The sequence below is a fragment of the Lontra canadensis genome, unplaced genomic scaffold (genome assembly GCF_010015895.1).
Source record: "Lontra canadensis isolate GAN:19392208 unplaced genomic scaffold, GSC_riverotter_1.0 scaffold13, whole genome shotgun sequence".
Classification (NCBI taxonomy): Eukaryota; Metazoa; Chordata; class Mammalia; order Carnivora; family Mustelidae; genus Lontra; species Lontra canadensis.
Window position 1 is genome coordinate 4,901,237 of NW_022631007.1, and position 25,290 is coordinate 4,926,526.

Below are 25,290 nucleotides of genomic sequence, written 5' to 3' on the forward strand. Positions count from 1 at the left end.
CCAGACTCTGGGATCATGATACAAGCTAAAGGCTGACACTTGACTGACTAAGCCGCCCAGGCACATCAAGATACATAGTTTTTTTGTTGTTTTGTTTTGTTTTTTTTAAGATTTTATTTATTTATTTGACAGACAGAGATCACAAGCAGGCAGAGAGGCAGGCAGAGAGAAAGGAAGGGAAGCAGGCTCCCTGCCGAGCAGAGAGCCCGATGAGGGGCTCTATCCCAGGACCCTGGGATCATGACCTGAGCCGAAGGCAGAGGTTTAACCCACTGAGCCACCCAGGCGCCCCAAGATACATAGTTTTTAAAACAAAAATTGGAATCCTATCATATGTTCTGTTTTATAGTCTGCTATGGGTTTTTTGGTTTTTGTTCTTAGTAACACAGTTATTGAACAAATGTTAAGTGAGCATTTGCTGTGTGCCAAGAGAACTATGCTGGCTACCAAGCATAGAACAGTGAAGAAGAGCCACGGTCCCTGTCAAAGTAAGTGCAGAGTGTCATGGGAAAGACAAATACTAAATAAATAATAGCATAGATAAACATAGTTTATCACAAATGCTGTGAAAGAGAAGGGTAAGGATACTGTTTACGTTTTCAGGACCCATTGCCCCTGCTTCTTGTGCTCCCGGGTTAGCTTTGGGACCCAACCCACATGTGAACTCTTAGTCTTAGGGGTGGCACTGGACCTAGTCCTAGCCAACCAGAGCATTGCATTGTCTCAGTGACAATACCTAGCTTTAAAATAGGCAAGTGCCTGGAGTCAAATAAGCCAAGCCAATAGGACTAAATTTGGGACACTGTTTGGAATCCTCTTAGAGAGGTCTATCCCCTCTTCCTACTGGATTTGAAGGTGAATGAAGTCGCTGGAGCAGCTGCAGCCATCTTAACACCGTTAAGGTTGAGCTTCTCCATGGAGCCAAGGCCAAGGAAATGGGGTCTAGAGGTGGAGAGATAATCAGATCTGGTGATTTCTTCCTGAACCAAGCCTGAAACTAACCTCAGGTTTTGCGGCTAACTGAACTAGTTTGGATTGTCACAGTTTGGGGTAATTAAGATGACTGGGGATGTAAAGGTTTTCCTGAGGCTAGGAGGTGTAAGGTGAGATCTGAGGATGGAATCGGAGTTAAGCAGGCTTGGACCAGAAGGGAGGTGAGGAGCACAACTGAAGCAGAAGGAGTAGCATGCACCTGGCCAAGGGGCCTGGAGCAGCAGAAGCTGGACAATGTTGGAACAGGAAAGCCTGAGTGTGGGAAAGGACAGATCACGTAGAGTCTTGGAGGTCATTTCAAGGGTTTGGAATATAAGACCAAGAAGTAAGAAACCACTGAAAGCTTACAAGCAGAGAATTGTCCAGATTATGTTTTAAATGTGTTTATGAATAAATACCTTTGTGTACAGCGTGGAACAAAGCACTGGAGGCAGGTGGGAGAGGACATAGGGAGATTTGCTTATGAACCTTCACAATATTTCAAGTGAGAGATGATATTGTGACTTCAACCAGGATGGTTATAATGGATTATTTATTTATTTATTTATTTATTTAGCTGATACACATAGAGAGAGAGGTAGTGAGAGAGAAAGCACAAGCAGGGGTTGCTGCAGGCAGAGGGAGAGAGAGAAGCAAGCTCTACACTGAGCAAGGAACCCGACATGGGGTTTGATTCCAAGACCCTGGAATCATGACCTGAGCCAAATGCAAATGCTTAACAAACTGAGCCATGGAGGCACCACATAATGGATTTTTTTTTACTTCATATTATTTTGAGAGAACTTCTCAACATCAATTTCTAATTTAAAAAAGAAATGATACTTAGAGGACACAGAAATAGCCCATTCTTGGGCTAGTCATTTTATTTCCTTATAACTGATATATAATGAAATTCTTAGAGTCTTAAAGTCCCTACAACAAAATACTGAGATTGCTACTGGTTTTTATTGGATTAATATCACAATGGAAATCTTGTACATATAGTTTTGGTCTAAGCTTCTGATAACATCAGGATCAATCCATAAAATTCAAATGACTGGTTAAAAGAGTAAACTGTTTTCTAGCCTTTCTTTATATAGGCCCGTCCGTCTAGAAAGATTGTACTAATTTACACTGATACACATTCCCAGCAGTGATAAACAGCCTGTGTAACTTTTGAATTAAGAATATATAAACAGAGTTCCAGCTGACTTTAGCTGGAGAAAACTCACCACTTGGCTGGCCGGTCTCACTTTACATTTGTGCCCACAGATTTAAATAGGCCTTTCGGCCCACAGGCAGGCTCCCCAGTCACCTTGGGCCTCTCTCCTGGAGGAAGTATTTTCCACCTTCCCTTATCCTTCAACATCTCCTCCCCTTGCCTCCCTCTCAGCTTCTACTGTGCTGAGAAAATGGAAGCGATCAGAACAGAACTTCCTCATCCTTAAAACACCAAATGACTTCCTACTTCCACCACCTCTGCCACATGCTCGTCCCTTCTGTGACCACTGTACCAGCCAGCCCAACTAGTCCCCTTGGGCACAAGTTCTCCTGCCCCACAGAGCGAAGGTCTTGTTCTGCACCAGCCAGCCTCTTCTGTGTCCCCCCTCCTCCCCTTCCACAGGAGCACTCCCATGCTACGTGTACACGTGCAGCAATTCCTCCAGAAAAAAACAAAACTTGCTTCGGCATCCCATTCCCTTCTAGCCTCCACCTGTGAACCGGCTCGCCTTGTTGGTCATGCCTTGAACAGTTTGTTGTTACTCTGTCTTCATATCTACTCATCCCACGTTCTTCTGAACCTACTTCCATTTGTTTTTGGTCCTGCCAAGCCAAGTTGATCCAGATCACCAATGAGCTCATTGTGCTCAACCCAGTGGGGGAGTTCTGATCAGCGTTCAGCTCCATCCATGAGCAGTGTTGCATCAAACTGCTTGTGACCTCCTCCCAGAAACTGTGTACTTGGCTTCCAGGACACCACTTTCTCGGCTCTTCTAACTCATTGGCCATGTCCTTTTTTGCCTTCACTAAATTCCCCCCACCTGCCAGTCCTCTGAGCATTGGCCTACTTGCCTTCACACTCACTCCCCAGTTTAGCTGAGATGTGGCATGCGTTCAGACAGTGGGGGTTTTAAAGCTGCTGATGGACCAAATTTTGAAGGGCACTAGTGCCACTCAGCTAATTTATGCCTTACTTTTAGACAATGAGGAGTTACTGGGTTTTTTTCAGGTAGGTGAGAACATTGGGGGTGGGGAGTGTGGTGGGAAGGGTTAGTATGTGGCTGGAACACAGCTGGGCTTGAAGAAAATTGACTTGAAAAACTGTTTGGCTGCAGGGCATGGGGCAGACCGTGCGCAGGAACTGTTCTAATATCTCCATGCTCAATCAGGTGGGACCTTAGATGTGCCTTTGGAGATTTGACAAAAGAAGAGTAATTCTGGCCAAGAAATTTAGAGTGTATGTGTAACTTAATTCACAGACATGCATGGGTGCCACATGCACACACACATAAAAAGACATGCCCACACACTCCTGCACAATCACTCAGTTCCTTTAGGTTCTGGATTTTACCACTTCTTGAAATCAATCCCCAGGGAAGGCAGTCCACAGCTATCAAATTGTTTCCATTTCTACATGAACGTATTTCCAGCATGGCTTCCATGCAGTGTGGATTTATGGAAAGAGGAGTGCAAACTCCAGAGCCACAGCTGTAGTGTGGGATAGGGACAGATCCTTAAAAAGGGGGGGAAAGCCAGCAAGTCGGATGCTGAAGATTTACAGTCACCCCTACATGTTCTTCTGGGCAGATACCTTGAGTAGGTCCCTGCCTCTTCAGGTAAGTCCCAGAATGCCAAGCCCTTTTGGTCCATCCTTAAGCTAATTATGTCCATGATCTCTAGAGACCACAAATTGGTTTTAAAAGCATCACTACATGGGGCATCTGGATGGCTCAGTCATTAAGCGGCTGCCTTTCGCCCAGGTCCTGATCCCAGGGTGCTGGGATCGAGCCTTGAATCGGGCTCCCTGCTCTGTGGGAAGCCTGCTTCTCTCTCCTCTACTCCCCTACTTGTGTTCCCTCTCTCTTGCTGTGTATCTCTCTGTCGAATAAATAAATAAAATCTTAAAAAAAAAAAAGAAAGAAAGAAAAGCACCACTACATGCATAGTACCAAGAGTGGTCGGTCTGGCATCTCTTTGGGACATACCAAAGGATGCGTGCATACATGTCAAACCCTGAAGAAAGTGAAATGATCCCAGAATGAGACAAATATCCCTGCAGTGACCTGTGTGTCTGCCTTAGAGTTTCAACCATCTACCCAGATGACATATACACCAATTAACATGATTCAAATGTTATTTTATCACATGGTAGATGCCAGATTTTCTTTAGAAAAGACAAAGGTATAAAGTATGCCATTTTCTGTGTGATTGTGCAAAATGCTTCCTGATGGTTATTGAATTCTGAACCATAATGTCTGTAAATAAATAAGACTTACTGATACCAAACAACCTGGGTCAGGAAATGAACAAGGTCTTTCTTTCGATTCGTAATGGTAATCTGGTTAAAGGCTAACTCAACTAAAGATAAAGAGGATGGGGAAGAGCAGCTCCGGGGTTTCTCGTTTGATTAGTCTTGTCAAATACGAGCTGCTTTAACAAAACTGGCTTGATGGTTAGCACTGCTACACCAAGAAAGAAAGTGGAATGCGGAGGCACCCCGATGTTGGCTGGCAGTTACGATCACCACTAAAAACACAGAATAGGGGGCACCTGGGTGGATCAGTGGGTTAAGTGTCTGACTCAACCTCAGCTCAGGTCTTGATCTCAGGGTCATGAGTTCAAATCCCATGTAGGGATCCACACTGGGCATGGAGCCTACTTTAAATTAATTAAGAATTAATTAACATAAAACAAAATAAAAATAAAAACTTAGAATATGTCGGTGTCATTGGTAAGACTGAGTACCTCTGAAGCAACCAAAACATTTCATATGTAAGAACTAGCCTTTGATTTGATCAGTCCCGTCCAGTCCAGTCGCCTTCCCCACTCTGGGTCCTGGTTTAAAAGGGTTGGCATCATTCCTGACAGCTGCATTCCACTTTTGTCTGATTTTTGCTACCATTTCCTCACTACAAGTATCCACCCACCTTTGGAATTCTGCAGATTCAAACAATACCACACCCCAGGCTCCTCAGCAGATCCACAGGTGATAGCAATGAATTCCCTAAGACACAGACATGATACTGAAGGCCCAGTTTAATAGGTGGGAAGGAGACACTCTTTCTGTGCAAGAGGCCTTCAGTTTGGCCTGAAACTTGATGCCACCTTGGTATCTTACATTGCCAGCCCCTTATGGAATATGGTGAAATCCCTGGTTGATATTTAAATTTCAACATCAATCAGAAAACTGTTAGCCCTGGTTCTCCTGATGAACAGCTGTCTTTGATTCTATAGCTTTTAGCTGTGAGCTCCCCATATAATCTTGACTATGCATCAGCTGAGCATAAGAACAGAATCCCTCAGGGCGCCTGGGTGGCTCAGTGGGTTAAAGCCTCTGCCTTTGGCTCAGGTCATTGATCCTGGGGTCCTGGGATCGAGCCCTGCATCAGGCTCTCTGCTCAGCGGGGAACCTGCTTTCCTTCCTCTCTCTCTGCCTGCCTCTCTGCCTACTTGTGATCTCTGTCCGTCAACTAAATCTCAAAAAAAAAAAAAAAAAAAAAAAGAACAGAGTCCCTATTAAATGTTATTAAATGTAGATGGTGGGCAAGGAACTGAGCCTCTAGGCCAGTGATTCAAAATCTGGGACAGGAAGTGGGGAGGGTGATGGAGAACAGAATCCCCTAGCCCTCAAGTGAGTTGGGACAAGAAAAGGTGGAAACCAGACCTACCTGACTGGTGGGATTGCCTCCTAAGAGGAGATGATTCTGCAGTCAGAAGCTCTGAGTGCTTCTCCTATCCATCAGCCATGTGATTTTGGGCAAGATGCTTAACCTCATTGTGCCTCTGTGTCCTCATATGTAAAGTGAAGATGACCATTCTTATGCCTCCTAAAGATGCTGCCAGGATTTAAAAAGTCAGTACTCAATAATTCTAGCCAGTCTTACTACTAGTAGTAAGTTTTCATTTGTGTTAACTTTATTAAAAAGGAGCCTTGTATACTCATGGACCAAAATACTTTTTCCAAAGCATATTAAAATGTGACTTCTTGTGCATGTTCCAAAGCAATGGAGAGAGTGAGTGGGATGGCAGGGTATCTTCATGGCCCCAGCAATCGTGTTCCCAGCAGTGCAAGCCACATGCCAGGTGAGGTGCACGAGACTCAAGAAATAAGCAGAATAGTGATCTGCACACACAACTGGGGTGTGGGTGACCGCACGGCCTCGATGTTCCTTACAGTGAGTAACGTGAATGCATATGGCTGTTGGCTAAATCTGCAAAGGCAGAGATTGTCACCTGAGAAAACATCAGCAAGCCATCTCCTACATTCAGAATTTTGGGTGTGAGAGTACTTTCTCTTCTTCTGTTGAGAGAGATTCAGTATGTTGACCTCCATTTCTGTCCTTACAATATGGCACCAGCATAAATATCCACTTACATATTGACTTTTCTCTAGTATGGGTCAGTATTCTAAAAACAGCATTCATAGGTAATCGATACTAGCTGTTAATCTTATCTCTAAGACAAGCATTCTGCCCTTCTGATCTAGTATTCTGAGTTGAGTGACGCCAACAAGCACCAGGAATCCATTCCGCAGTGGGGGTTTTCCGAGTAAGTTCATCCCCCCGCTTTATTTTCTTCAAGCACATTCTTTTCCTCTCTTAACTCTTGTTTCCTCTCTGGTTACACATTTTGGGAAGAGATACTCCAGATGCACAGTGTAAGTCCTCACCCCTGTTGTATCGATGAGGAAACTGAGGCTCAGAAGTGTTAAGCTTACGAAGGTCTCCTCACTTGTAAGGTGCAGAGCTGGGATTCAGATGGGCGACCTTGATTCCAGAGCCCACTGTCTTTCCACTTTGGTTATCTTTCAGCCCCCAGCATGTTTTAGTTAGACTTTGACCTTTTCTTTATCTTGTTGTCCTCTTCCTTCCCAACTCTCTTTCCGCCACATTTATTCTAGCCAACCCTCTCAGTGTTTTTGAGTAAGATTCTAAAGACGGCTCTCTCTCCCGCACACAGCAGTGCTCACACTTCTCAACATGGGATGGGGTCCCCGTGATTAGAAAGGAAGACTCACACACCTACAAGAAAAGTCCTGCTGAGACCGTGGAAGCCATCAGAACCTCTAGACCCCCCTCACAAGAGCCAGTGGACCTCAAACTTTGGTGTGCACAGAATCGCCCACAACATGCTAACGACAGGCATGCCCAGCCCTGCCCGGAGAAATGCTGATTCAGAAGATCTCTTCAAGGGCTTCCCATGAGGGAGTTGCAAGCTCAGATCTACTACATGGCTCTGATTTAATAAGTGACCTCACTATTTCTTAAGTCTGCAAACTTGGACTGATTGTGCCTCAGTTTCCTTGACTGTAAATGGAGATGGTATCAGCATGCAACTCATGGGGCTGTTGTGAGAATTAAACACAATGATAATACCCACAGATATTTACATGGCCCCTGTAGTAGTAAGTGCTTGATAAGGGGGAGCTGTTTTTGCTGATACCAAAGTTCGAGAACCTCTGCCATAGGCAAAAACAAACATCTCACTCAGACTATGTCTCCCCCAAGACAAGTAGAAGAGTAGTAAATGCAGATGATATTAGTACACAACTCACAGTTGTTGTTGTTGTTTTTTTCTTTTTTAAAGATTTTATTTATTTATTTGACAGAGCGAGGTAGGGGGAGAGAGCATGCAAGCAAGAATAAAGGCCCAGGGAGAGGGAGAAGCAGGCTCCCCGCTGAGCAGGGAGCCTCATGTGGCACTCTATCCTAGGACGCTGGTATCATGGCCTGAGCCGAAGGCAGACGCTCAACAAACTGAGCCACCCAGGCGTCCCCACAACTCATAGTTTTGTGATGAGAATTAAAAAGCGTAAATCAGTACACCAACAAAAGCAGTAATAAAGTGTACCAGGAAACTGTAATGAGTTCCACAGTAGATAGTACCAGGGACCAGGGATGGAGAAGAGTGGGGTATCCACTTAGAAGGGGATAAAGGAAGGAACATAAATCTGAAGGCTGAAGGGGATTGGGAGACTTGGACTAGATTCATCCAAGTGAAGAGGATGGGAGAGGACAGGTAAGCAGGTGAGCGGCTGGCAGAGTAGAATGAAGGCGGGTGAGTCAGGAGCATAGTGGGGACCAGAGCCCTCAGCTAGATGGGGCAGACCTTGCCGGCTCTGGTAAAGACATGGGATTTTATTAGAAAAAGAACCTCCTTCTTTTAGCTTTCGGAGCAAAATGGCACTCATTAGTTCCCACTATTCAAGAATTCATGAACAGGGGCGCCTGGGTGGCTCAGTGGGTTAAAGCCTCTGCCTTCTGCTCGGGTCATGATCCCAGTCCTGGGATCGAGCCCCACATCAGGCTCTCTGCTCAGCAGGGAGCCTGCTTCCTCCTCTCTCTCTGCCTGCCTCTCTGACTACTTGTGATCTCTGTCTGTCAAATAAATAAATAAAATCTTTAAAAAAAAAAAAAAGATTTCATGAACAGAACACTGGTTCCCCTGTCGGAATCCTATGTTCCGCGGTGGTCTGCTTCCCCGGTCATGGCGGCGTGGCCCCTGTGCCGCACAAGAAGTCATTTGTCGTGGAATGTGGTGATGGGGAGCGTTCCACATTTTTCACTGTTCCCACTGAGTAACCCTCAACACCTGCCTAGACAGTCCTCTTGCATCAAACCTACATTTCCAGGCAAAAGGAAAGTCTGAATATGAGCTCAGAGCTGGCTTTCTGGTAAAATGAAGCTCCCAGAGCAGTAAGTAACCCTTTCTATCCCTGCCAGGCTTAAAGACTAGATTCTAACCATCTTAAGGGAGGTGTGATACGGCTTTCAAGGAAGACCAGAAAACTGAGCTAACTGAAGGCCAAGATATGGCAGTGGAGACCCCCTGTGTTCATTCTGAGTAATAGCTACCTGAGTCAACACTTTTTTTTCCTCCCACCCAAAGAAAATTAAAGGTGTTAAGTGGAAAAATGTCCTTTCTGTACCAGGGCCGTTCTTAGGAATTTATTTATTCTCTGCCACCTTTCCAAATACCACTTCACCAACAAGAAGTCAGGTTAAATTCAGTGGAACCAGCAAGCAGTGTCTTTTAATGTCACTGAGACTTAGCGTTATCATCTGCAAAAAGACAAAGTTTGTGGGTGCCTGGGTGGCTCAGTAGATGAGGTGTCTGCCTTCGGCTCAGGTCATGATCCCAGGGTCCTGGGATCGAGTCCTGCATTGGGCTCCCTGCTCAGGGGGAAGCATGCTTCTCCCTCCCCTGCTCCCCCTGCTTGTGCTCTCTCTCTCTCTCTGTCAAATAAATAAATAAAATCTTTAAAATATATATATATATACACATATATATATATATAAATATATAAATATACATATATATATATATATATATATAAACAAACTTTGGACCATACCTTTTGTTCTCCAAAGTCCTGGCAGCCTGTGATGAGACCTGGCGACCCAGGTTCTAGCCTTGCCTTCACCTTGCCTTTGGCTCGGATGGTCAATTTCCAGGGTCCCAGAAGAGGTGCAGGATAGGATTCAGTGCTCTCTACTCTTTTCGGCTACTTGAAACATGTAGCTTTCAAAACATCCCCCAACTTCACAGGCTTGAAAGAGTCACCACGGCAACTTGTCTAAGCCTGTGGTCTCCCCCAAGCTTGGCTCTCAGACTACAATAGCTCCCCTACACGACGGTCTCTGCCCCCATAAGAAAGGACGTGAATGATAAAGACCGATCAGGAATCAGAGAAGAAACCAGAAGAGAAGAACCAGAAACCATGGCAGGCAGGCTTTTCAACAGCACCTTATCCCAAGCAGGGCTTGGAACTGGGTCTGGAAGCTGCCGAACACCCTCTTTGCCTTGACAAGGATACCCAGACTCCACCTGCTGGGATGAGGGGCCACTAAGTGCCTTGCAGCCCTCTGAGACTTCATTAGTCTTTGAAATTCTGATCTTCTGGCCCCTCTTGACATATGAAAATAGCCAAAATTTACTGGACATTGGATATGTGGCAGACAGAGTTCAAGATGCTTTGTACAGGGCCTCTAGGAGGGCTCAGTAGGTTAAGTTTTCGACTCTCGGTTTCTGCTCAGTTCATGATCTCAGGGTCCTGAGACTGAGCCCCTCTACTGGGCTCCCCACTCTGCAGGGAATCTGCTTCTCCTCTCTCTCCTTCTTCCCCTCCCCCTGCTCATGCACAGTCTCTCTCTCTAAAATAAATAAATATATCTTTTTTAAAAACCACTGTGTACATATTAACTCATTTAATATTCACTACAACACTGTCTAGAGGTAATTACTCTCCCCACCTTGCAGGTAAGGAAATCTGAATCCAGAGATTAAATAACTGGTCTGGGACCACACAGCTCTTAGGGGGGATTCCAGTCCAGGTGGTCATTACCAAAGCCCATGCTCTTGGTCCTTCTCCAGCACCCCCCAAACCCCATAGCAGCTGCTGCATGGTAGGTGCTCCGTGAATACACACCAAATGAACCAATGTCCAGCGAAGGTTTGAATGCATCAAAATAGAACTCATTTCAAATTCCCAGTGAGAAATGTTCCTAGGCAATAGATTCTCCTAGCACCTCCTCTTCCTTTCTAGACCTTCGGAGATTCTCAGCCAGCAGCTCTAAGTTCTTTTCTTAACTGGTAACAAGCACCCAAGGAGCTGGGCCAGAGAACACTTGCATGGCACTGACCAGTATCAGCCTTTCTTAAAAGCTGTGAACCAGAAACCCCAGATGGGATCAATCCACACATTCCAGAGCCACCCCAAAGTGAGCTTTGCCTCAAGGGGCACATCCCACACAGCATTCTATTGTCCATCAACTTCCCCAAAGCAGGTTCAATCCCTGCTTCATGTCTAACATTTCTAATAGATGAGAGGGAGAAGAAAGGTAGTACTCTTTATTATCTACGATGGATACCAGGCTACTGACTTTAAATGCCTTAATCTTTTTTTTTTTTTTTTTTTTTTTTTTTTTTGAGATCAAGCCAGCATGGTGGGGAGGGGCAGAGGGAGAGGAGGAGAGAGAATCTCAAGCAGGCTCCACACCCAGCTCAGAGCCTGAAGCCGGGCTCCAACTCATGACCCTGAGATCATGACCTGAGCCGAAATCAAGAGTCTAACGCTTAACTAACTGAGCCACCCAGGCGCCCCTAAATGCATACACCCGATATAATTGTACTCATTTGACAGGTCATGAAAGCAATGAATGCCCAGAATGTTTGCATAACTTGCAAGTGTTAACTTGGCCCATAAGTAGCAGCCCTGGAATTCAAACCCAGATAAGTCTGGAGCCAAAGTCCATGCTCTTTCTACCTGATGCTGTCCTGAAGGTGGTTATTAGCACTTCCTGTTGGCCTCCTCCCAGGTTCTATGATCACTGTCTAGGGAGGGAGTGAGGGGGTGGAAGCTGAGGACGATTTCTATAGAGAATTCTTAAAAAGATTAAATCAAGTAAGCCAGGTGAAGAATTTCGCACCGTGGCTAGAACGAGTAAGCAATCATCCTGCTCAACCGGGGCCAGAACCGAGAATGTTCCAGAAGATATTCAAATGAAGACATAAATGAACAAATAAATGACTATTTATTCTTTTTGAAACGGTTTGTCGATGTCCTACCTTTTAGTTTGACTTTGTCGAAATAACCAACTGGCTCTAAGTAACAACCTGATTTTCCTAAATTTCTTCAGAGATAGCTAGAAAAATAATGAGACATATATTTTCATTGAATTAACTCTAATAAAGCTCCTGAGACCAGAAGCCGGGCAAAGGCTGCCAGACTTATTCGAGGCACACACACTTCCTTCTATGTTCCTTTCGATATCTGGTCTTCAGACACTAAGTGCAAATGCCGACATCCAGTCTCCAATGGTATATGATGTCCTGAGATGTACATGGCCCTTTGGATCCTGCTGTGAGTTGGTTTGGAGACTTGGGCCAAAATAAAACCAGCACCACGCACGTAATTAGAAGCTTCCAGTGCATTCATTAGGAGGCAGATAAATAGTTTAAATAGGAGATCAAAGAGCCATTAAAATGATTATGGGAGCACAGAAACAACTTTGCAACTAGGGGACTAGGTCCCCTAATGTTCCCTAAATGTGCAACTGCATTTTCAACATAACTAGGTACTTATTTGTGTACTACCCTCAGTTAATACATTTTAACACATAAAACATTGGATTTTTTTTAAAAAGCTACTTTTACTCACTTACTTTTACTCACTGCTTTTGGAAATCAGAAAAAAAAATATATGAAGTTTCCTTCTTACCCTCTACCCAACACGTTGCTAAAGTTTTCGTTGATTCAAATTCAAAAGTGTAATTTGCTTAATAGTTGTAAATGGTTGTCTAAGTCCCTGTAAGAAATTTGTAAGGAGCCATGTGAAAAAGTCTACTTCACAAATTGGACTTGGCTCCATAATTAGGACTTTGAACTTTTTAATCAAAATTAAATATGAAGATTTGAGATAACATGCTGTAAATAGGTACACTTCTTCATTTCCCTTTAAGAACTTTCACCAATGGTGGCTGAATTGTGGCCCAAAAAAGTCTTCAAATAATTCATGATAACCGAGCCACCGATGTCCAGGTTTTGAGTGTAGTTTTTCAGGGAGAGAGGCAAACACAAAATTGTTAGAGCACTCAGCACTCAAACAATGAAATAATTCAGTCAAGAAGCAGGATATAATTTCCAAAGGCAAAAAAACAAACACAAAACAAAACCCAATATCCTTCATCTGTACAGTTTCCAATTAAAGGATATAATAGCAGGCAGACCTCCATTTACCACAGCAACAAAAATTAAAAAAAAAAAAAATTACCTGGGAATAAATTTAACGCAAAATGTTAGAAAACTTATTTGAGAAAAATGAACATTTTCCTGAGAACCCAAGAGCAGACTTCAACAAAAGGGCACACATTCTCTATTTTGCATAGGATTACTCAACAGTATAAAAGCATCAGTTCCAATAAAAATGAGAAGTCATTGTTTATGGAGCAGGACAAGTAGGAATCAAGTTGTTATGAAAAAATAAACGTGCAAGAACAACAATCAGGAAACATTTAAAATGAAAAGCTGCAGCGTGGGACCAGGCCTACAGGACACGGCCAGGTGCTGTAAGGTCTTTACAACTGTGGCAGCTTAGCAGGCCCAGAGGTGACCAGACCAGCGGAAGGGTGCACAAACTCTAGAAATAGACCCAAGTTCATTGGCACCTTCATGACAAAGCTGGTATCTCAAATATGGACAAGGCAAGGAGGGGGTTTTTAATAAATGATGCTGGGATATTGATTCACTATTTGGAAAAAGATAAAATTAGATCTCTACCTCACACCATAGATAGATGGTGTGAAACTCCACATGAATCGGGAATCTAAATCATGTGGTTTTTGAATGTTGGTGAGGTCCAGAGCCAACGGCCAGGAAAGACGTTTTGAGACGTCTTTGATGCAAAAAGTTGGTTTTATGAAAGCACAGTGACAGGACCTGCGGGCAGAAAGAGCTGTTGACCAGAGTTGTGCGGAGCTACTAATTACATATTTGGGAATGAGGGCGGGGTAAGGAAAAAGGGAGATGTCTAAAAGGGCTTTGATATGCTGAAGACTCCCAGGATCCTGGAGGCCTATTGTCAAGCTAAGATTGTTTAACATTAAGACCTTTGGGAGTTTCCTGGAGGAAAGTTATACTCTGTCTGGCTCAAGTATTTGTTAATGGGCTGCTTGTTATAAGGAAATTTAATTTTATCTACATTTCCTTCTATATTTGTTTCTCACATCACTATGGATGAGTGGGTGATGTTCAGACTCTGGGAAATTGTGGCTATGGGTTTCTGGAAGTTAGGCTATGGATAAGAAGGCTTTTAACTTGTGAATCACCAAGATGTTTGTAAACGGCTGGAGACTCCTGTCCCACAGGACCGTGACATCTATTATTTAACCATTTGTTTTTCTTTCCTTAACTTTTACGGCAGCTGGGAGTGCCTGAGGAAGGTCACACATATCCCACCTGTGTGTGTGTGTGTGTGTGTGTGTGTGTGTGTGTGTGTTGGGGAACTGTTGCTCCATGTCAGCTTGTGCTTTGCCCTTAGCTTGCCTTCTACTCCCTCATCATAAATGTTAAAAAAAAAAAAAAGGGAAGGGAAGAAAATCATGTAAGTACTACAAGAAAACATAAGTTCCTCTTCACCTGTGTCTAGGGAAGGGATTTCTAAAAACAGCTAGACTCAATCAGAGATTGATAAATTTGACTCCATAATGTTTTTTTAAAATGTTATTACAGGAAAACAAACACAACATAAGTCAAAGTCAGAAGGCAAATGAAAAAAGGGACAAAATATTTGCAACATTGGCCATAGATAAAGGGCTAGTTCTCTAACATACAAAGAACTCCTTGGAATTAAGGAGGAAGATGTCAAAATACCTGCTAGAAATATGAGCAAAAGGCAAAGAGACACAGGTACAGGTGCATGCACAGGCGTGTGCACCTGCACGCGAACGTTTTAAATGACCCTTAAACATACGAAAAGATGTTCAATAATGTGAGAAGTGCAAATTAAAATTACAGAGATACCATTTCTCACCTTTTCTGGTTAACAAGAATTAAGCAGTACGACAACAAAAATTAAATGGTTTAACAAAAATTAAACAGTATGAAAATAGCATTTCTGATTTTTAGAAGAACTTAAAATTCAGACATCTGCGTGAGCCCCTCCAAGTGTCATGTTCCGTAGGCGCTGTGCTTTCTAAAACTACTGGATTAGCAAGCCCTGTTCGTGATAAGAGTTTACATTTTCATGGAGCTTTTTATAGTCTGATGGGAGAGGGGACTATTTCACATTATTCACCTCGGTAAATAAATGAAGAAGATAGTTTCCGATTATGATAAATACCAAGACAATCTGGGTAATGTGACTCAGGATGGGATTAGGGTGCAGCCTGTGAGTCTCTGAGGGCAGAAAATTTAAGGAGTCAGGTCACGCAAGTATCAATTTAATTAAATCATGATCAATTTTAACTTAAATTGTAATTGGAAATAGGGAGCCAAGATTAAAAAGCCTTGAGGCAGAGTCGGAAGCAGCCGAGGTTTCACATGCATCCCACAAACCAAAGAGCTTACGCTACCAGCTGATGATAATGAGAAAGGAACCATGGACCCTTCGTGGATGGAAAATGGTGTGTTTGGAATGGCTCTTCCACAATGGGACAATAAAACATCTGCAGCCCCCTCTTCTCAGACGAAGGACCTAGGCATTTAACAAAATAGTCCGGAGAAGTCCCCACCCCCACATCTTGCCTAGGGCTGGACATTCCAAGAGGCACAGGCATTTACACAACAGTTAACAATGATGCTCACTTTTTCCCATTTCACCTATTTCCTCCTTCTAAGGATTATCTGCATGTGACAGAAGTCTAGCGAGATGTCAAAATATAGTCATATCAAGCATTCCTAATTAACAGATCATTTGGCATCAGGTGAATCCACAGTATTTCAGAAATAAAATGGTTTCCCAAGTCAGCACAACAAAGATACAGAGAAACTATAGGTAACTCACATACCTATGTTTGGAAGCCATAAATACTTATCAATAATTAAAAATTATGTATCAATAATTAGAAAACTATAGGTGGGACCGAAAGCAGTCTGCCTTCAACAGTCTTTGGCATCAATATGTTCAAGCCGTTTCAGATCATTAAAAAACAGAGGGCCATTCAGACCTAATAAACCGGGTAAAGGAAGTCTAAATGGATTTGTAGGTAAAATACACTCAAGTATCTATGGACCCAGGAGAGGGGAGGTTTAGAAGGCAGTGATACCCTTTGATCAAGAATTAATTTTGTCTTATACAACTGGGCAGTTAAGGAACGTATTGTGAAAACAAACAAGCAAATAGTAACAAGGAGTAACAAGATAGAGTAACAGGTCTTGGGGATGAGATGGGATTGCGTCTCATCCCTGCTCCTCCACTAGGCTGGGCAAGTTCAAACCTTTCTAAACCTCATTGGCCTTTTGTCTCCTTCACTGTGAAACCCAGATGCTGCCTCATTTGTGGAAGTTGTGTGAAATAAAGAAGAAAATCATGTGGAGTAGTGGAGTATTGGCTTGGCCCTTGGTCGGTTCTGAATATGCTGTGTTCTTTTTCTAGCGCAAATTTAGACCAGAGCTCCACAACATCGACTGGAATAATTCTGAGCTATATATACGGCACTTCCTCCCTTCCAGGTGCTTGGGGCCAACCTTGGAGTCCCTGTTGACTTGCCGATTTCCCTCGTACCTCCTCCCCTCCAATGCAGGAGGAAGTCATGCTGGCTCCCGGATGTCCAGAACATGACCACTTCTTACCCCCTTCATCACTGCCCCTGGAGGAGCTGCTGTCATTTGTCCTGGGTTACCCCACAGCCTTTCCAGCAGCCTCCATGCTTCTCTTCTTGCCTCCACAGGGTATGCACAGCAGAGCAGCCAAAGTGAGCTTCCCAAGGTGCAAGTCAGATAATACTCATAGCCTTCTGATGGCTGCCACCTCACTCTTAGTTAAAGCCAATGTCTTTGCAAAGGCCCGCCAGACCTCCATGACCCAGCCCCCACTGAACTCTTTCACACCTTCTGTGCTAACACTCTCACTTTCCCTCACTCTGCATAGTCACTCTGGGCTCATTGCTTTTCCTCAGACACACCCCACTCACTCCTATCTTGCAGCATTTTGTTTAGCTGTTTTCTCTGCCTGGGACCTCTTTCCTTTTCACTCTATCTTCCTCAACTTTTTCAAATTCTTTGAGCTTATATCACCCCAGTCACTCTAGCTGGCAAACTGGCCCCTACCCATGTGCATTCTCCATCTGCAGGAACCTGCTTTTTCTTGTCTCCATGGCACTCTTCATACTGTAGTAGAATTTCTTTTTTTTTTTTTTTTTTAAAGATTTTATTTATTGGGCCGCCTGGGTGGCTCAGTGGGTTAAAGCCTCTGCTTTCGGCTCAGGTTGTGGTCTCAGAGTCCTGGGATCAGGCCCTGAGTCGGGCTCTCTGCTCGGCGGGGAGCCTGCTTCCTCCTCCCTCTCTGCCTACTTGTGATCTCTCTCTCTCTCTCAAACAAATAAATAAATAAATCTTGAAAAAAAAATGATTATCAAATAAATATTATCAAATAAATAAAATCCTTTTTTAAAAAATTTTATTTATTTGACAGAGAAAGACAGCAAGAGAGGGAACACAAGCAGGGGGAGTGGGAGAGGGAGAAGCAGGCTTCCCACTGAGCAGGGAGCCCGATGCGGGGCTCTATCCCAGGATCCCTGGGATCATGACCTGAGCTGAAGACAGACGCTTAACGACTGAGCCATCCAGGCACCCCAATAAGGAAAATCTTAAAAACAAAAAAGGCTAATGGAATCATCCAGATAACACTGTACTGGACCATGGTAATAGCAGCTCAGTGATGCAAAGGGGCCATGGTGGGATACATTTTGAAGGTAGAGCCCATAGGCTTGTACTGAGGTTTGTATCCGTAAGCCCGCCCATGTTTTCAGCACACATGTGCAACTTGAGATCCATTTCATACAGTAACAGCTGCTAGGACTCCTGCAGCAAGATATTAGATGTCATGGCTATCAGAGTTCTACTGGAACTCTTGGGTGTGCAAAAATACACCACACTGCCTTGCTAATGCTGTAATGAAATGTCTATCACTGTGGCTTTCTCCAGAAAATCAAAACTCAGGATCTAAAATTTCTTCACATATTAATGAGCCAGATCAGGTAAAACAAAAAGGAGCATGGGCCTTGACGTCAGAAAAAACAATCTTGAACCTTCAGTCTCCCACTTGGGTTTGACCTGCAAGGTTGTCTCAGTCCCTGCTTCTACACTACAGATGACGGCAATGAAGGTGGACCCAGAATGTGTTTCTCTGCTTTCATGAGAAACTGCATGTACCAATATGTAATGGGCTTCGTGAGGGATAGTTTGCACGTACAATGCAAAGATTTAGAGAGGGATCTAACGTATAGCCAAGGAGATTCGGAAACTAAGGAGTGAAGGGAAAGAAGGCTGGAACCCTAATACCTGAACCGCTCATCTGAGCGTGTTTTATACATCAGTGGTAAGTCCGGTGCACTCTACAAAGGGAAGTCCAGAAGCAACTTGCTCAAGTGTTTCCACTGTTCAGCAACCTTGGCAATGAGCACATCAGGCTGTCACGATGGCATCAGTCATCCAGCCAACCTTTCTCTGTCCTTGGCTGCTAAGCAACCTTCCAATGGTGATTTGGGTTCTATGTGGACTGTCCTAAAGGTATGTGGCCTGGGGGCACCTGGATGGTGCAGCAGGTTAAGCGTCCAACTCTTGGTTTCTGCTCAGGTCAGAAACCTTTGGGTCATGAGCTTGGGCCCCACATCAGGCTCTTCCCTTGGCGCAGAGCCTGCTTGATATTCTCTTTCCCTCTGCCCTCTTGCTTGTGCCCTCTAATAACTAAACAAATCTTAAAAAAAATAATAATAATAAATTAAAGAAAAAAAACATGGTCCGCTTGGCAGATAGAATTCTTACGGTAAATTAATAAACTGGAATTCCACATGCTAAGACATTAAGACAGGCCTTTTTATTCCCTGGTCAAAGGAAGAAAATTCAAGTGTTGGCAATAGGGTGAAGATTCTAGCAGTAATAAAAAACTTAAAATATGCATATTCTTTGACCTAGTAATTCCCACGTTGAAGTATTTATCCTATGAAAATAATTGGAAAACTGGGCAAAGATGAACATACAAGGATGCTGAATTTAGCATTTCGTAAGGTATTTTAATTAAAATTATATATATATTCTAAAAATATATGGTCTAGTTTTAACATGTTATTTGTAAAATAACTGACAGTTGAGCCACATAATAGAACAATGGGATACCGCGGTCCAGACTAGGTGATGCCAGTGTGTGTGTGTGCGCGCACACACACACACACACACACACCAACCTCAGTGGATCAGAACAAAGATTTATTGATCTCCCATGCAAAGTCCACTGCAGGTCCAGGGCAGTCAGGCTTCAGATCTTCTCTATCAACATGCACTTCTGTGACCCCTGTGGGAAACCCGTGGAGGTTAAGCTTCTCCCCAGCCATTAAACGCTTCTTCCCATACTTCATTGGCTAAAGCAAGTCACGTGGCCTCACTGACCCTCAAAGCCCGCAGCAAGGGTAAAAGTATGGCCCCTGAACACTCTATCCAGAGGTGTCTTGTTACATGTCCTGCATGCATTTAACGCAAACACTGAAAGACATATAGTCCAGGTTTAACCGTGTTTTCTCTGGGGGGTTAGGACAGAGGGCTTAAAGCACATCTTTTTAACATTTTTGGTATTATCTTTTTATTTTCACTTTTTAAACTATATATTATTACATATTATTTACTAAATAAAGCTGTATGTCTTTAAAGACACACAGTAAACTGCCATGCTGGTTTCTAAGAAACCAACTTCCTATCAGTGAAGCAGAGGAATCCGCTCTCCTGGGTCAGAAGCACCCCGTGTTTATTCACAAGATGGAGCTGCTTGCTGATGTGGAGAACTGGGGCACAGATGCCGGTGTGTCCCCATGCACCTCGGGGAGCCTAGACATCCAGAGCAATCGGACTCTGGGGCTTCACAAACTTGGAGAGAGATGATAATACCTAACCCCGAACCCTTACAGGAAACACTCATGACAAGCTAGCATGTGAAAGCAGGTATTATGGAGAAGGCAAGTGCTTTCAAGTCAGACCAACAGACAGGATCTTCTTAGCTTCTCATCTGTACAACAGGGACAGTAACACGTCTGAAGTGTCTCCAGAATGGAACAGCAGAATGCAGGCAGAGCAGCAGCGTACTGTGCTAAATACAGGCTGGCTAGTATTACTGCCCTGGGTCCGTATCAAACATAACAAAAGCTAAATTAAGCAAGAGAGTAATAAGCAAGGAACATTTTATTGTGTATGTATATTCTCAAAAAAAAAAAAACAACAAACCCACAAAAACAGAACCCACAAACAGGAGCAAAGAACAAAGTTTTCTAACTCTCTGGGATTCACTGGGGCACCATATCTTATAGAAACACAGCTAGTACAAGACAAAATGTACTAATTGACACTGCCCTCTGCTTCCCCAGTCAAAAAAGCTATAGAGTAAAACACTTTAAATTGTATTCTAATATAAACTCATTGCACAAGGAGTTACTGTATAGTAAACTGCAGAAAACAGAGTAGGCATTTGATAATCTGCTCACAATTAACAATTAAGCAATAGACACTTGAATAAATAGAGCATGTATTACTTATTTGTTAAACCTCAGGTTTATAATGAGCAGATGGTTTATCATTAATAACTGGTTAACTGGTTCCTTACATTTTAGAAGACACCAGATCCAGTAACGGAAGTAGGAAGTAACTGAATGAAACCCAATTCAGAAAGTTATTTCCTTGGGTCTGGGTCACCATGGAATTTATAACATATTTAGGCCAGTTTCAACAGTTTAAAAATGTAGGTACTAGTAAATTGAATTCTTTAGGGGAGAACCAAGTGACATGTTCTAGAGAGCTATTTTTTGTTCATATCCTCCAGGCAGCAGGACAGAAAGTAGGACATTGTAAACAGAGATTTACAATATAATGAATAATCTGTTTCCAGCTAATGCCATGGGGGTGTTTCTGTCATTTGCAGTAAAAAAAAAAAAAAAAAAAAAGGAGGGCAATTTGAGAATACGTCTCAAATGAAGAACTGACATTTCCTTATCACAGACATACTAGATCTAAAACATAAGGATCTTCTCTAACATTCTGTACTTCTTAATCCCTAGTTACAGGAATCAGCGTGAGTATTCAGGAATGGAAAAACCATGAACTGTTACTTGAAGAGCTATTTTAAGTGACCCGTTTAAGAGTAACGCAGTCAAAATAAGGCAATAACTAGAAACCTAGTTGGATCTTCCTTCTGTGTCTGGTCAGCAGAACTGTGAAAATAATTTTTGCTCACTTTATAAAAAATATTACTCATTCGCTCCCTAGTGTGCAGTAGAGACAAGACAAGCCTGCAATGTGTGTCCCTAAAATGAAAAGTGCTAACAGGCTCTGGTGGAGAGAAAAGTTAACTGAGACATTCTTTCCTTTTGCCGATATCCCTCTCTAATTCTCCCTTACATAATGCCTTTCCTCTTTGATTTACATTAGCTTAAACCTTTAGGAGGTGCTCTTACAACTTTATATTCTCTATTGAACACTGCATTTTTCATTCAGTTTTTAAAATAAAAGAAGGTTGAAAGCTACAGCATGATATTGTGCTCAGTCTACCACAGACATTATAAAATCACATTTTACAGAAGTTAAAGGCAAACAAAAACCACAGTTCGGTACTTGTCAAAATGGCAAGAAACAGATCATATCCTATTTTCCTTTCAGCACTTCACAAAATCCCCAGGATAGCACCTTTGTATGAGCTGGACCATTAACTGAACAAGAGCTAACATTCAAAACTGCCCTGTAAGAGCCCATCCCTCCAATTTCCTTCTGTCTTAGTATCATACGTTTTGCAAAGAGCTCACAAAAAGTTTAAAAAAAGCAAACACCTTTTTCAGGTGATAGAACACAAAAATCATATGGAGCAACAAAACCCTTCAGTCTTATTTGTGAAAGCAAGTCAATTTTTAATGCAGATTATTCTAAATATGAGGTACCTGATCTCCTTTCCCTATTATTTGTGTCACTTGGCCAGTAAGACATCTTAATTACCTGTCTTAAATATTACAGTCCCTCTCAGCTGTTAAAAAAAAGATTTAATCCCTTCCTCATATCACAGCGAACCACCATGCTGTCTTGATAGGATCCCAACGCAGTGACGCAGTAGTGAGTTTTTAATCAATATCCACTAGGAAGACTAACAAAAATACTGTTGCCATCTACTTAAAATTTGTCTTTAAGAAAAGTAGGCCTCTCTCCACTCATTTGCATAGCCCTCAAGTAATAGGTACGTGTACTATTGTTAAAAACAAAGAAATAAATATTGGAATATTAAAAGACAGGCTCTCCCTTTCCCCATCTCTTCCCCATCCTGATACTAAGTGGCCAAAAACTTTTAAAATGCCATTTGATACAAGAGAATTCACTAGTTGCTATGAAAGCAATTTACAAGTTAGGAATTACTGTGCAGGACCTGGTTAACAATTCCTGCTCTGGGTTACTAATTCCCTTCTAGGAGATGCTGATAATATTCCTTACAACGAAAAGTCAACATAAAAAAGCTTTGGAGTTCTTTTCCGAGGTGTATTATTACTAAACTGCCACAGTATCGCAGGGGCCCGTCTTGGGACTACAAACAGAATGTGTCTTTTTAGGAGGACTGGGCTGTTCCATGGAGCGGACCGATCATCTCCCTTCATCATCATGCTGCCAGCGGGGCTGTTTTCCCATTTTCCGAGAGTCGTTACTGACAGCAGCCGAGTATCAGGCGGCTTGTGTGACTCCCACATTAACAGCACCATTAAAAACGTTTTGTCTTCAGGGAACATTTGGGGGAAGGGGAAGGATGTGGGCTGCCTCGGTTAATACAGAAATTGTACAGCTCACTTGGTAACAACGGGGAAGGTTGGCCCCCGGCACACCAGCTGGCTGGGAAGAGGAAACTGAGCGCTCCCGATACCGAGTGCAGGTAAGGGTGCTACCTGGCGAGAACAGAGATCTTTAAGAAGAATCACTACGTGCAGAGAATATTCACATACTGCCAGTGAGGAAGGAGAGATCTCTGGGTTCTTGGGGTCCTCCTGCACCCCTCAAGAGGGAGACTGCAAGTCCTCCTCTCCTAATCCCTGCTCTAATAACAGAGCCACAGGAGCCCGTGGAGGGCCGGCAAGTCTTAGGGGAAGGGTGTTTGCACTTGGGACTGCTTTAACGCTTTTGTTCAATGGTTTCTCCTCTAAAACTCTCCTTTGCCGAATGACTCCTTCAGCACACGTGAGCTCACTGCTCATGAGGAGGTCTCACTGAAGTCATTCCTTTCCTCAGGGAACCACAACAGATGAACTTTTTTTTCCATATTCGTCCCTACAGGTAGTTCCGCAAAGGCCCCCAAACACACCTTACATTTTTTTCTCTTTAAAAACGTTGCTTTGTTTTTTAGTGGCTACTATCCATTCACGTGACCGTGACCACGGAGCCACGGGGAAGGGCTGTATTGGTGAAGGGTGCCGCGGGGAAGGTGCAGACCTTGACCAGCTCCTGGATCAACGTGGAGCAAACCCAGTTGCCAGACTGCAGCCCACCACAGGAGTCATGTCCCATATCTGCAAGATAAAGAACATGCTAGAGAAGGCTGCGCTCATCACAGGGCCCAGAAGTAGCGCTCACACCAAACAGTTATTAACCTGGAAAAGGGGATAAAAGAACTCAATCTATCATTCTTTCACTACAAAACCTCCTCGAGATCTATAGACAAAACCCCTCAGTGCACTAAAATTTGAAAAAAGCTTGTGTTATCTTGAGATCCGAAAATGACATAATAATGATGTTTTATTATAAATCTAATTTCATTTTTAATAAAAAGCCCACTGGGAAAATTTCCTATTTTTAAAAAAAAGATTATGAAATAAAGTGTGTCATGGTTTCACAACTCCGGAGTGGTACTCAGTATGAAACACTTGCTTTTAGTTCCTGTGTTAGTGACCTGAGGGATCTAGTGAAAGAACATCTGGTTATTTCCTACAACTAGGAAACCTGTCTGGGCCAAGAGGAACACCAGCCGGGGAAGGATGACCAGGCAGAGGGGCTGACTAAGCCCTGACCAACTGGGGAGGCAGGACCTCTAGGCAGAGAGTGACCCAGGGGTGCCAGGCCCCAGCAGCTACTCTGAGAGGTAGAGGTCGTGCCAGAAACCCCCCCCGGAAGGAGGGGCCACTGCATGCGGGACACTCGCAAACATGGAGTTTGTTACTCAGGGTTTCCATCCTGCTACAGGGTGCACGGCTGCTCATGAAAAGGGAAGGCAAGCCCACTGACTAGAGAGTGAAACCAGGCCAGCAGCTATCTGTCCACAGCACAGCCACGGAGCACTCCACACACAGACACTCCTTGGGACACTTGAGCAGACTACCTTTACGACGCGGTCGGTCCCACAGGTCACCATCAGTCCCCGAGCAATGTCCATGGACATGTGGGAAATGTTATGTTTTCCTTCATGAAAGGTTGCTAGAGAAGTCCGACTAACAAAGAGAAAAAAGAGACCGCTGAAAGCTCACCTGTTTTCCAGAGCTAAGGGAAGAGGTTTTTTTGCAACGTAACAATGATAGTGTTAAAAATTTATTCCTAAAAATGTGGCTACAGTTTGGAAAACTGTTTATAATTAGAGGACAAAAGGCAGGATAAGCTGAAGATTATTTTACATAAGGTCTGACAAAACTCTCCAGATAACTGATTTTAATTTTTAGTGGAAAGGCTAGTATACTCCTAGACATAGAACAAGGGCCTTAACTGTGCAGAGGAACTGCACGACAGGAGATCCTACCCCGTGGACAAGACCCTCATAGGGAGGCGGCAGGCCCCTGAAGACTCTGGTTCCTCCAGGAGCAGCTCGGGGCACCGGCTCTCACTCTGCTCCTGCACCCAAACCCCGGCCTCATCATGAGCACGCATGGACTGATACCAGTGATGCCGACTAGCCTTTCCACTTGGGCCTCAGCCAAGGTCTGCCAATGTAGCACTTTCTAAGATGATTCAAAGGGAAGGCAAAGGAAACGAAATTCCCAGACACATGCAAGCCAGGGTTGGGACACTGGAGGGACAGCAACCTCTGCCACCACACTGGTGTGTGCTGGCCTTGACCCTGAGGGGGCTCAGGGATGCCCCGCTGCTCAGCAGCCCCAATGGTGTTGGGGAGAAACTTGTCTAAGGTCATACAGCGAGGACAGAACGCCCTCCCCAGGAATATTTAGGGAGCTGGGAAGAGACAAACGGGGGGCATCATTTCTCAGTCCTCCCCCTGCAGGCACCTAGTAAGACGAAGACCCACAAACACTCACTCCTCGTCCTTGATGGAGTCGTAGCAGGAGTCGCACACCCGGACCTGGAACTCGAAGCCCATGACAGGGTAGCTGGAGCGCTTGCTGCTGCACTTCCCACACACAGCCTGCCCACATTTCCGGCAGTGATGCTTCA

At 43.7% G+C, this 25,290-nt stretch overlaps 1 protein-coding gene across 1 annotated transcript in view; it reads right to left on the minus strand.

Annotated features, from left to right (window-relative positions):
* Positions 1-20,814: 20,814 nt before the first annotated feature.
* Positions 20,815-25,290, minus strand: part of WDFY1 (WD repeat and FYVE domain containing 1) — a 42,877-nt gene continuing 38,401 nt past the window's right edge. Inside the window, exons 10-12 of the mRNA XM_032857341.1 lie at positions 25,155-25,285; positions 24,230-24,338; positions 20,815-23,423 (exon numbers count right to left, since the gene is read on the minus strand). Coding sequence (XP_032713232.1) covers positions 23,364-23,423; positions 24,230-24,338; positions 25,155-25,285 — 300 coding nt within the window. The 3' untranslated portion in view covers positions 20,815-23,363. The remainder of the gene's footprint in view (positions 23,424-24,229; positions 24,339-25,154; positions 25,286-25,290) is intronic.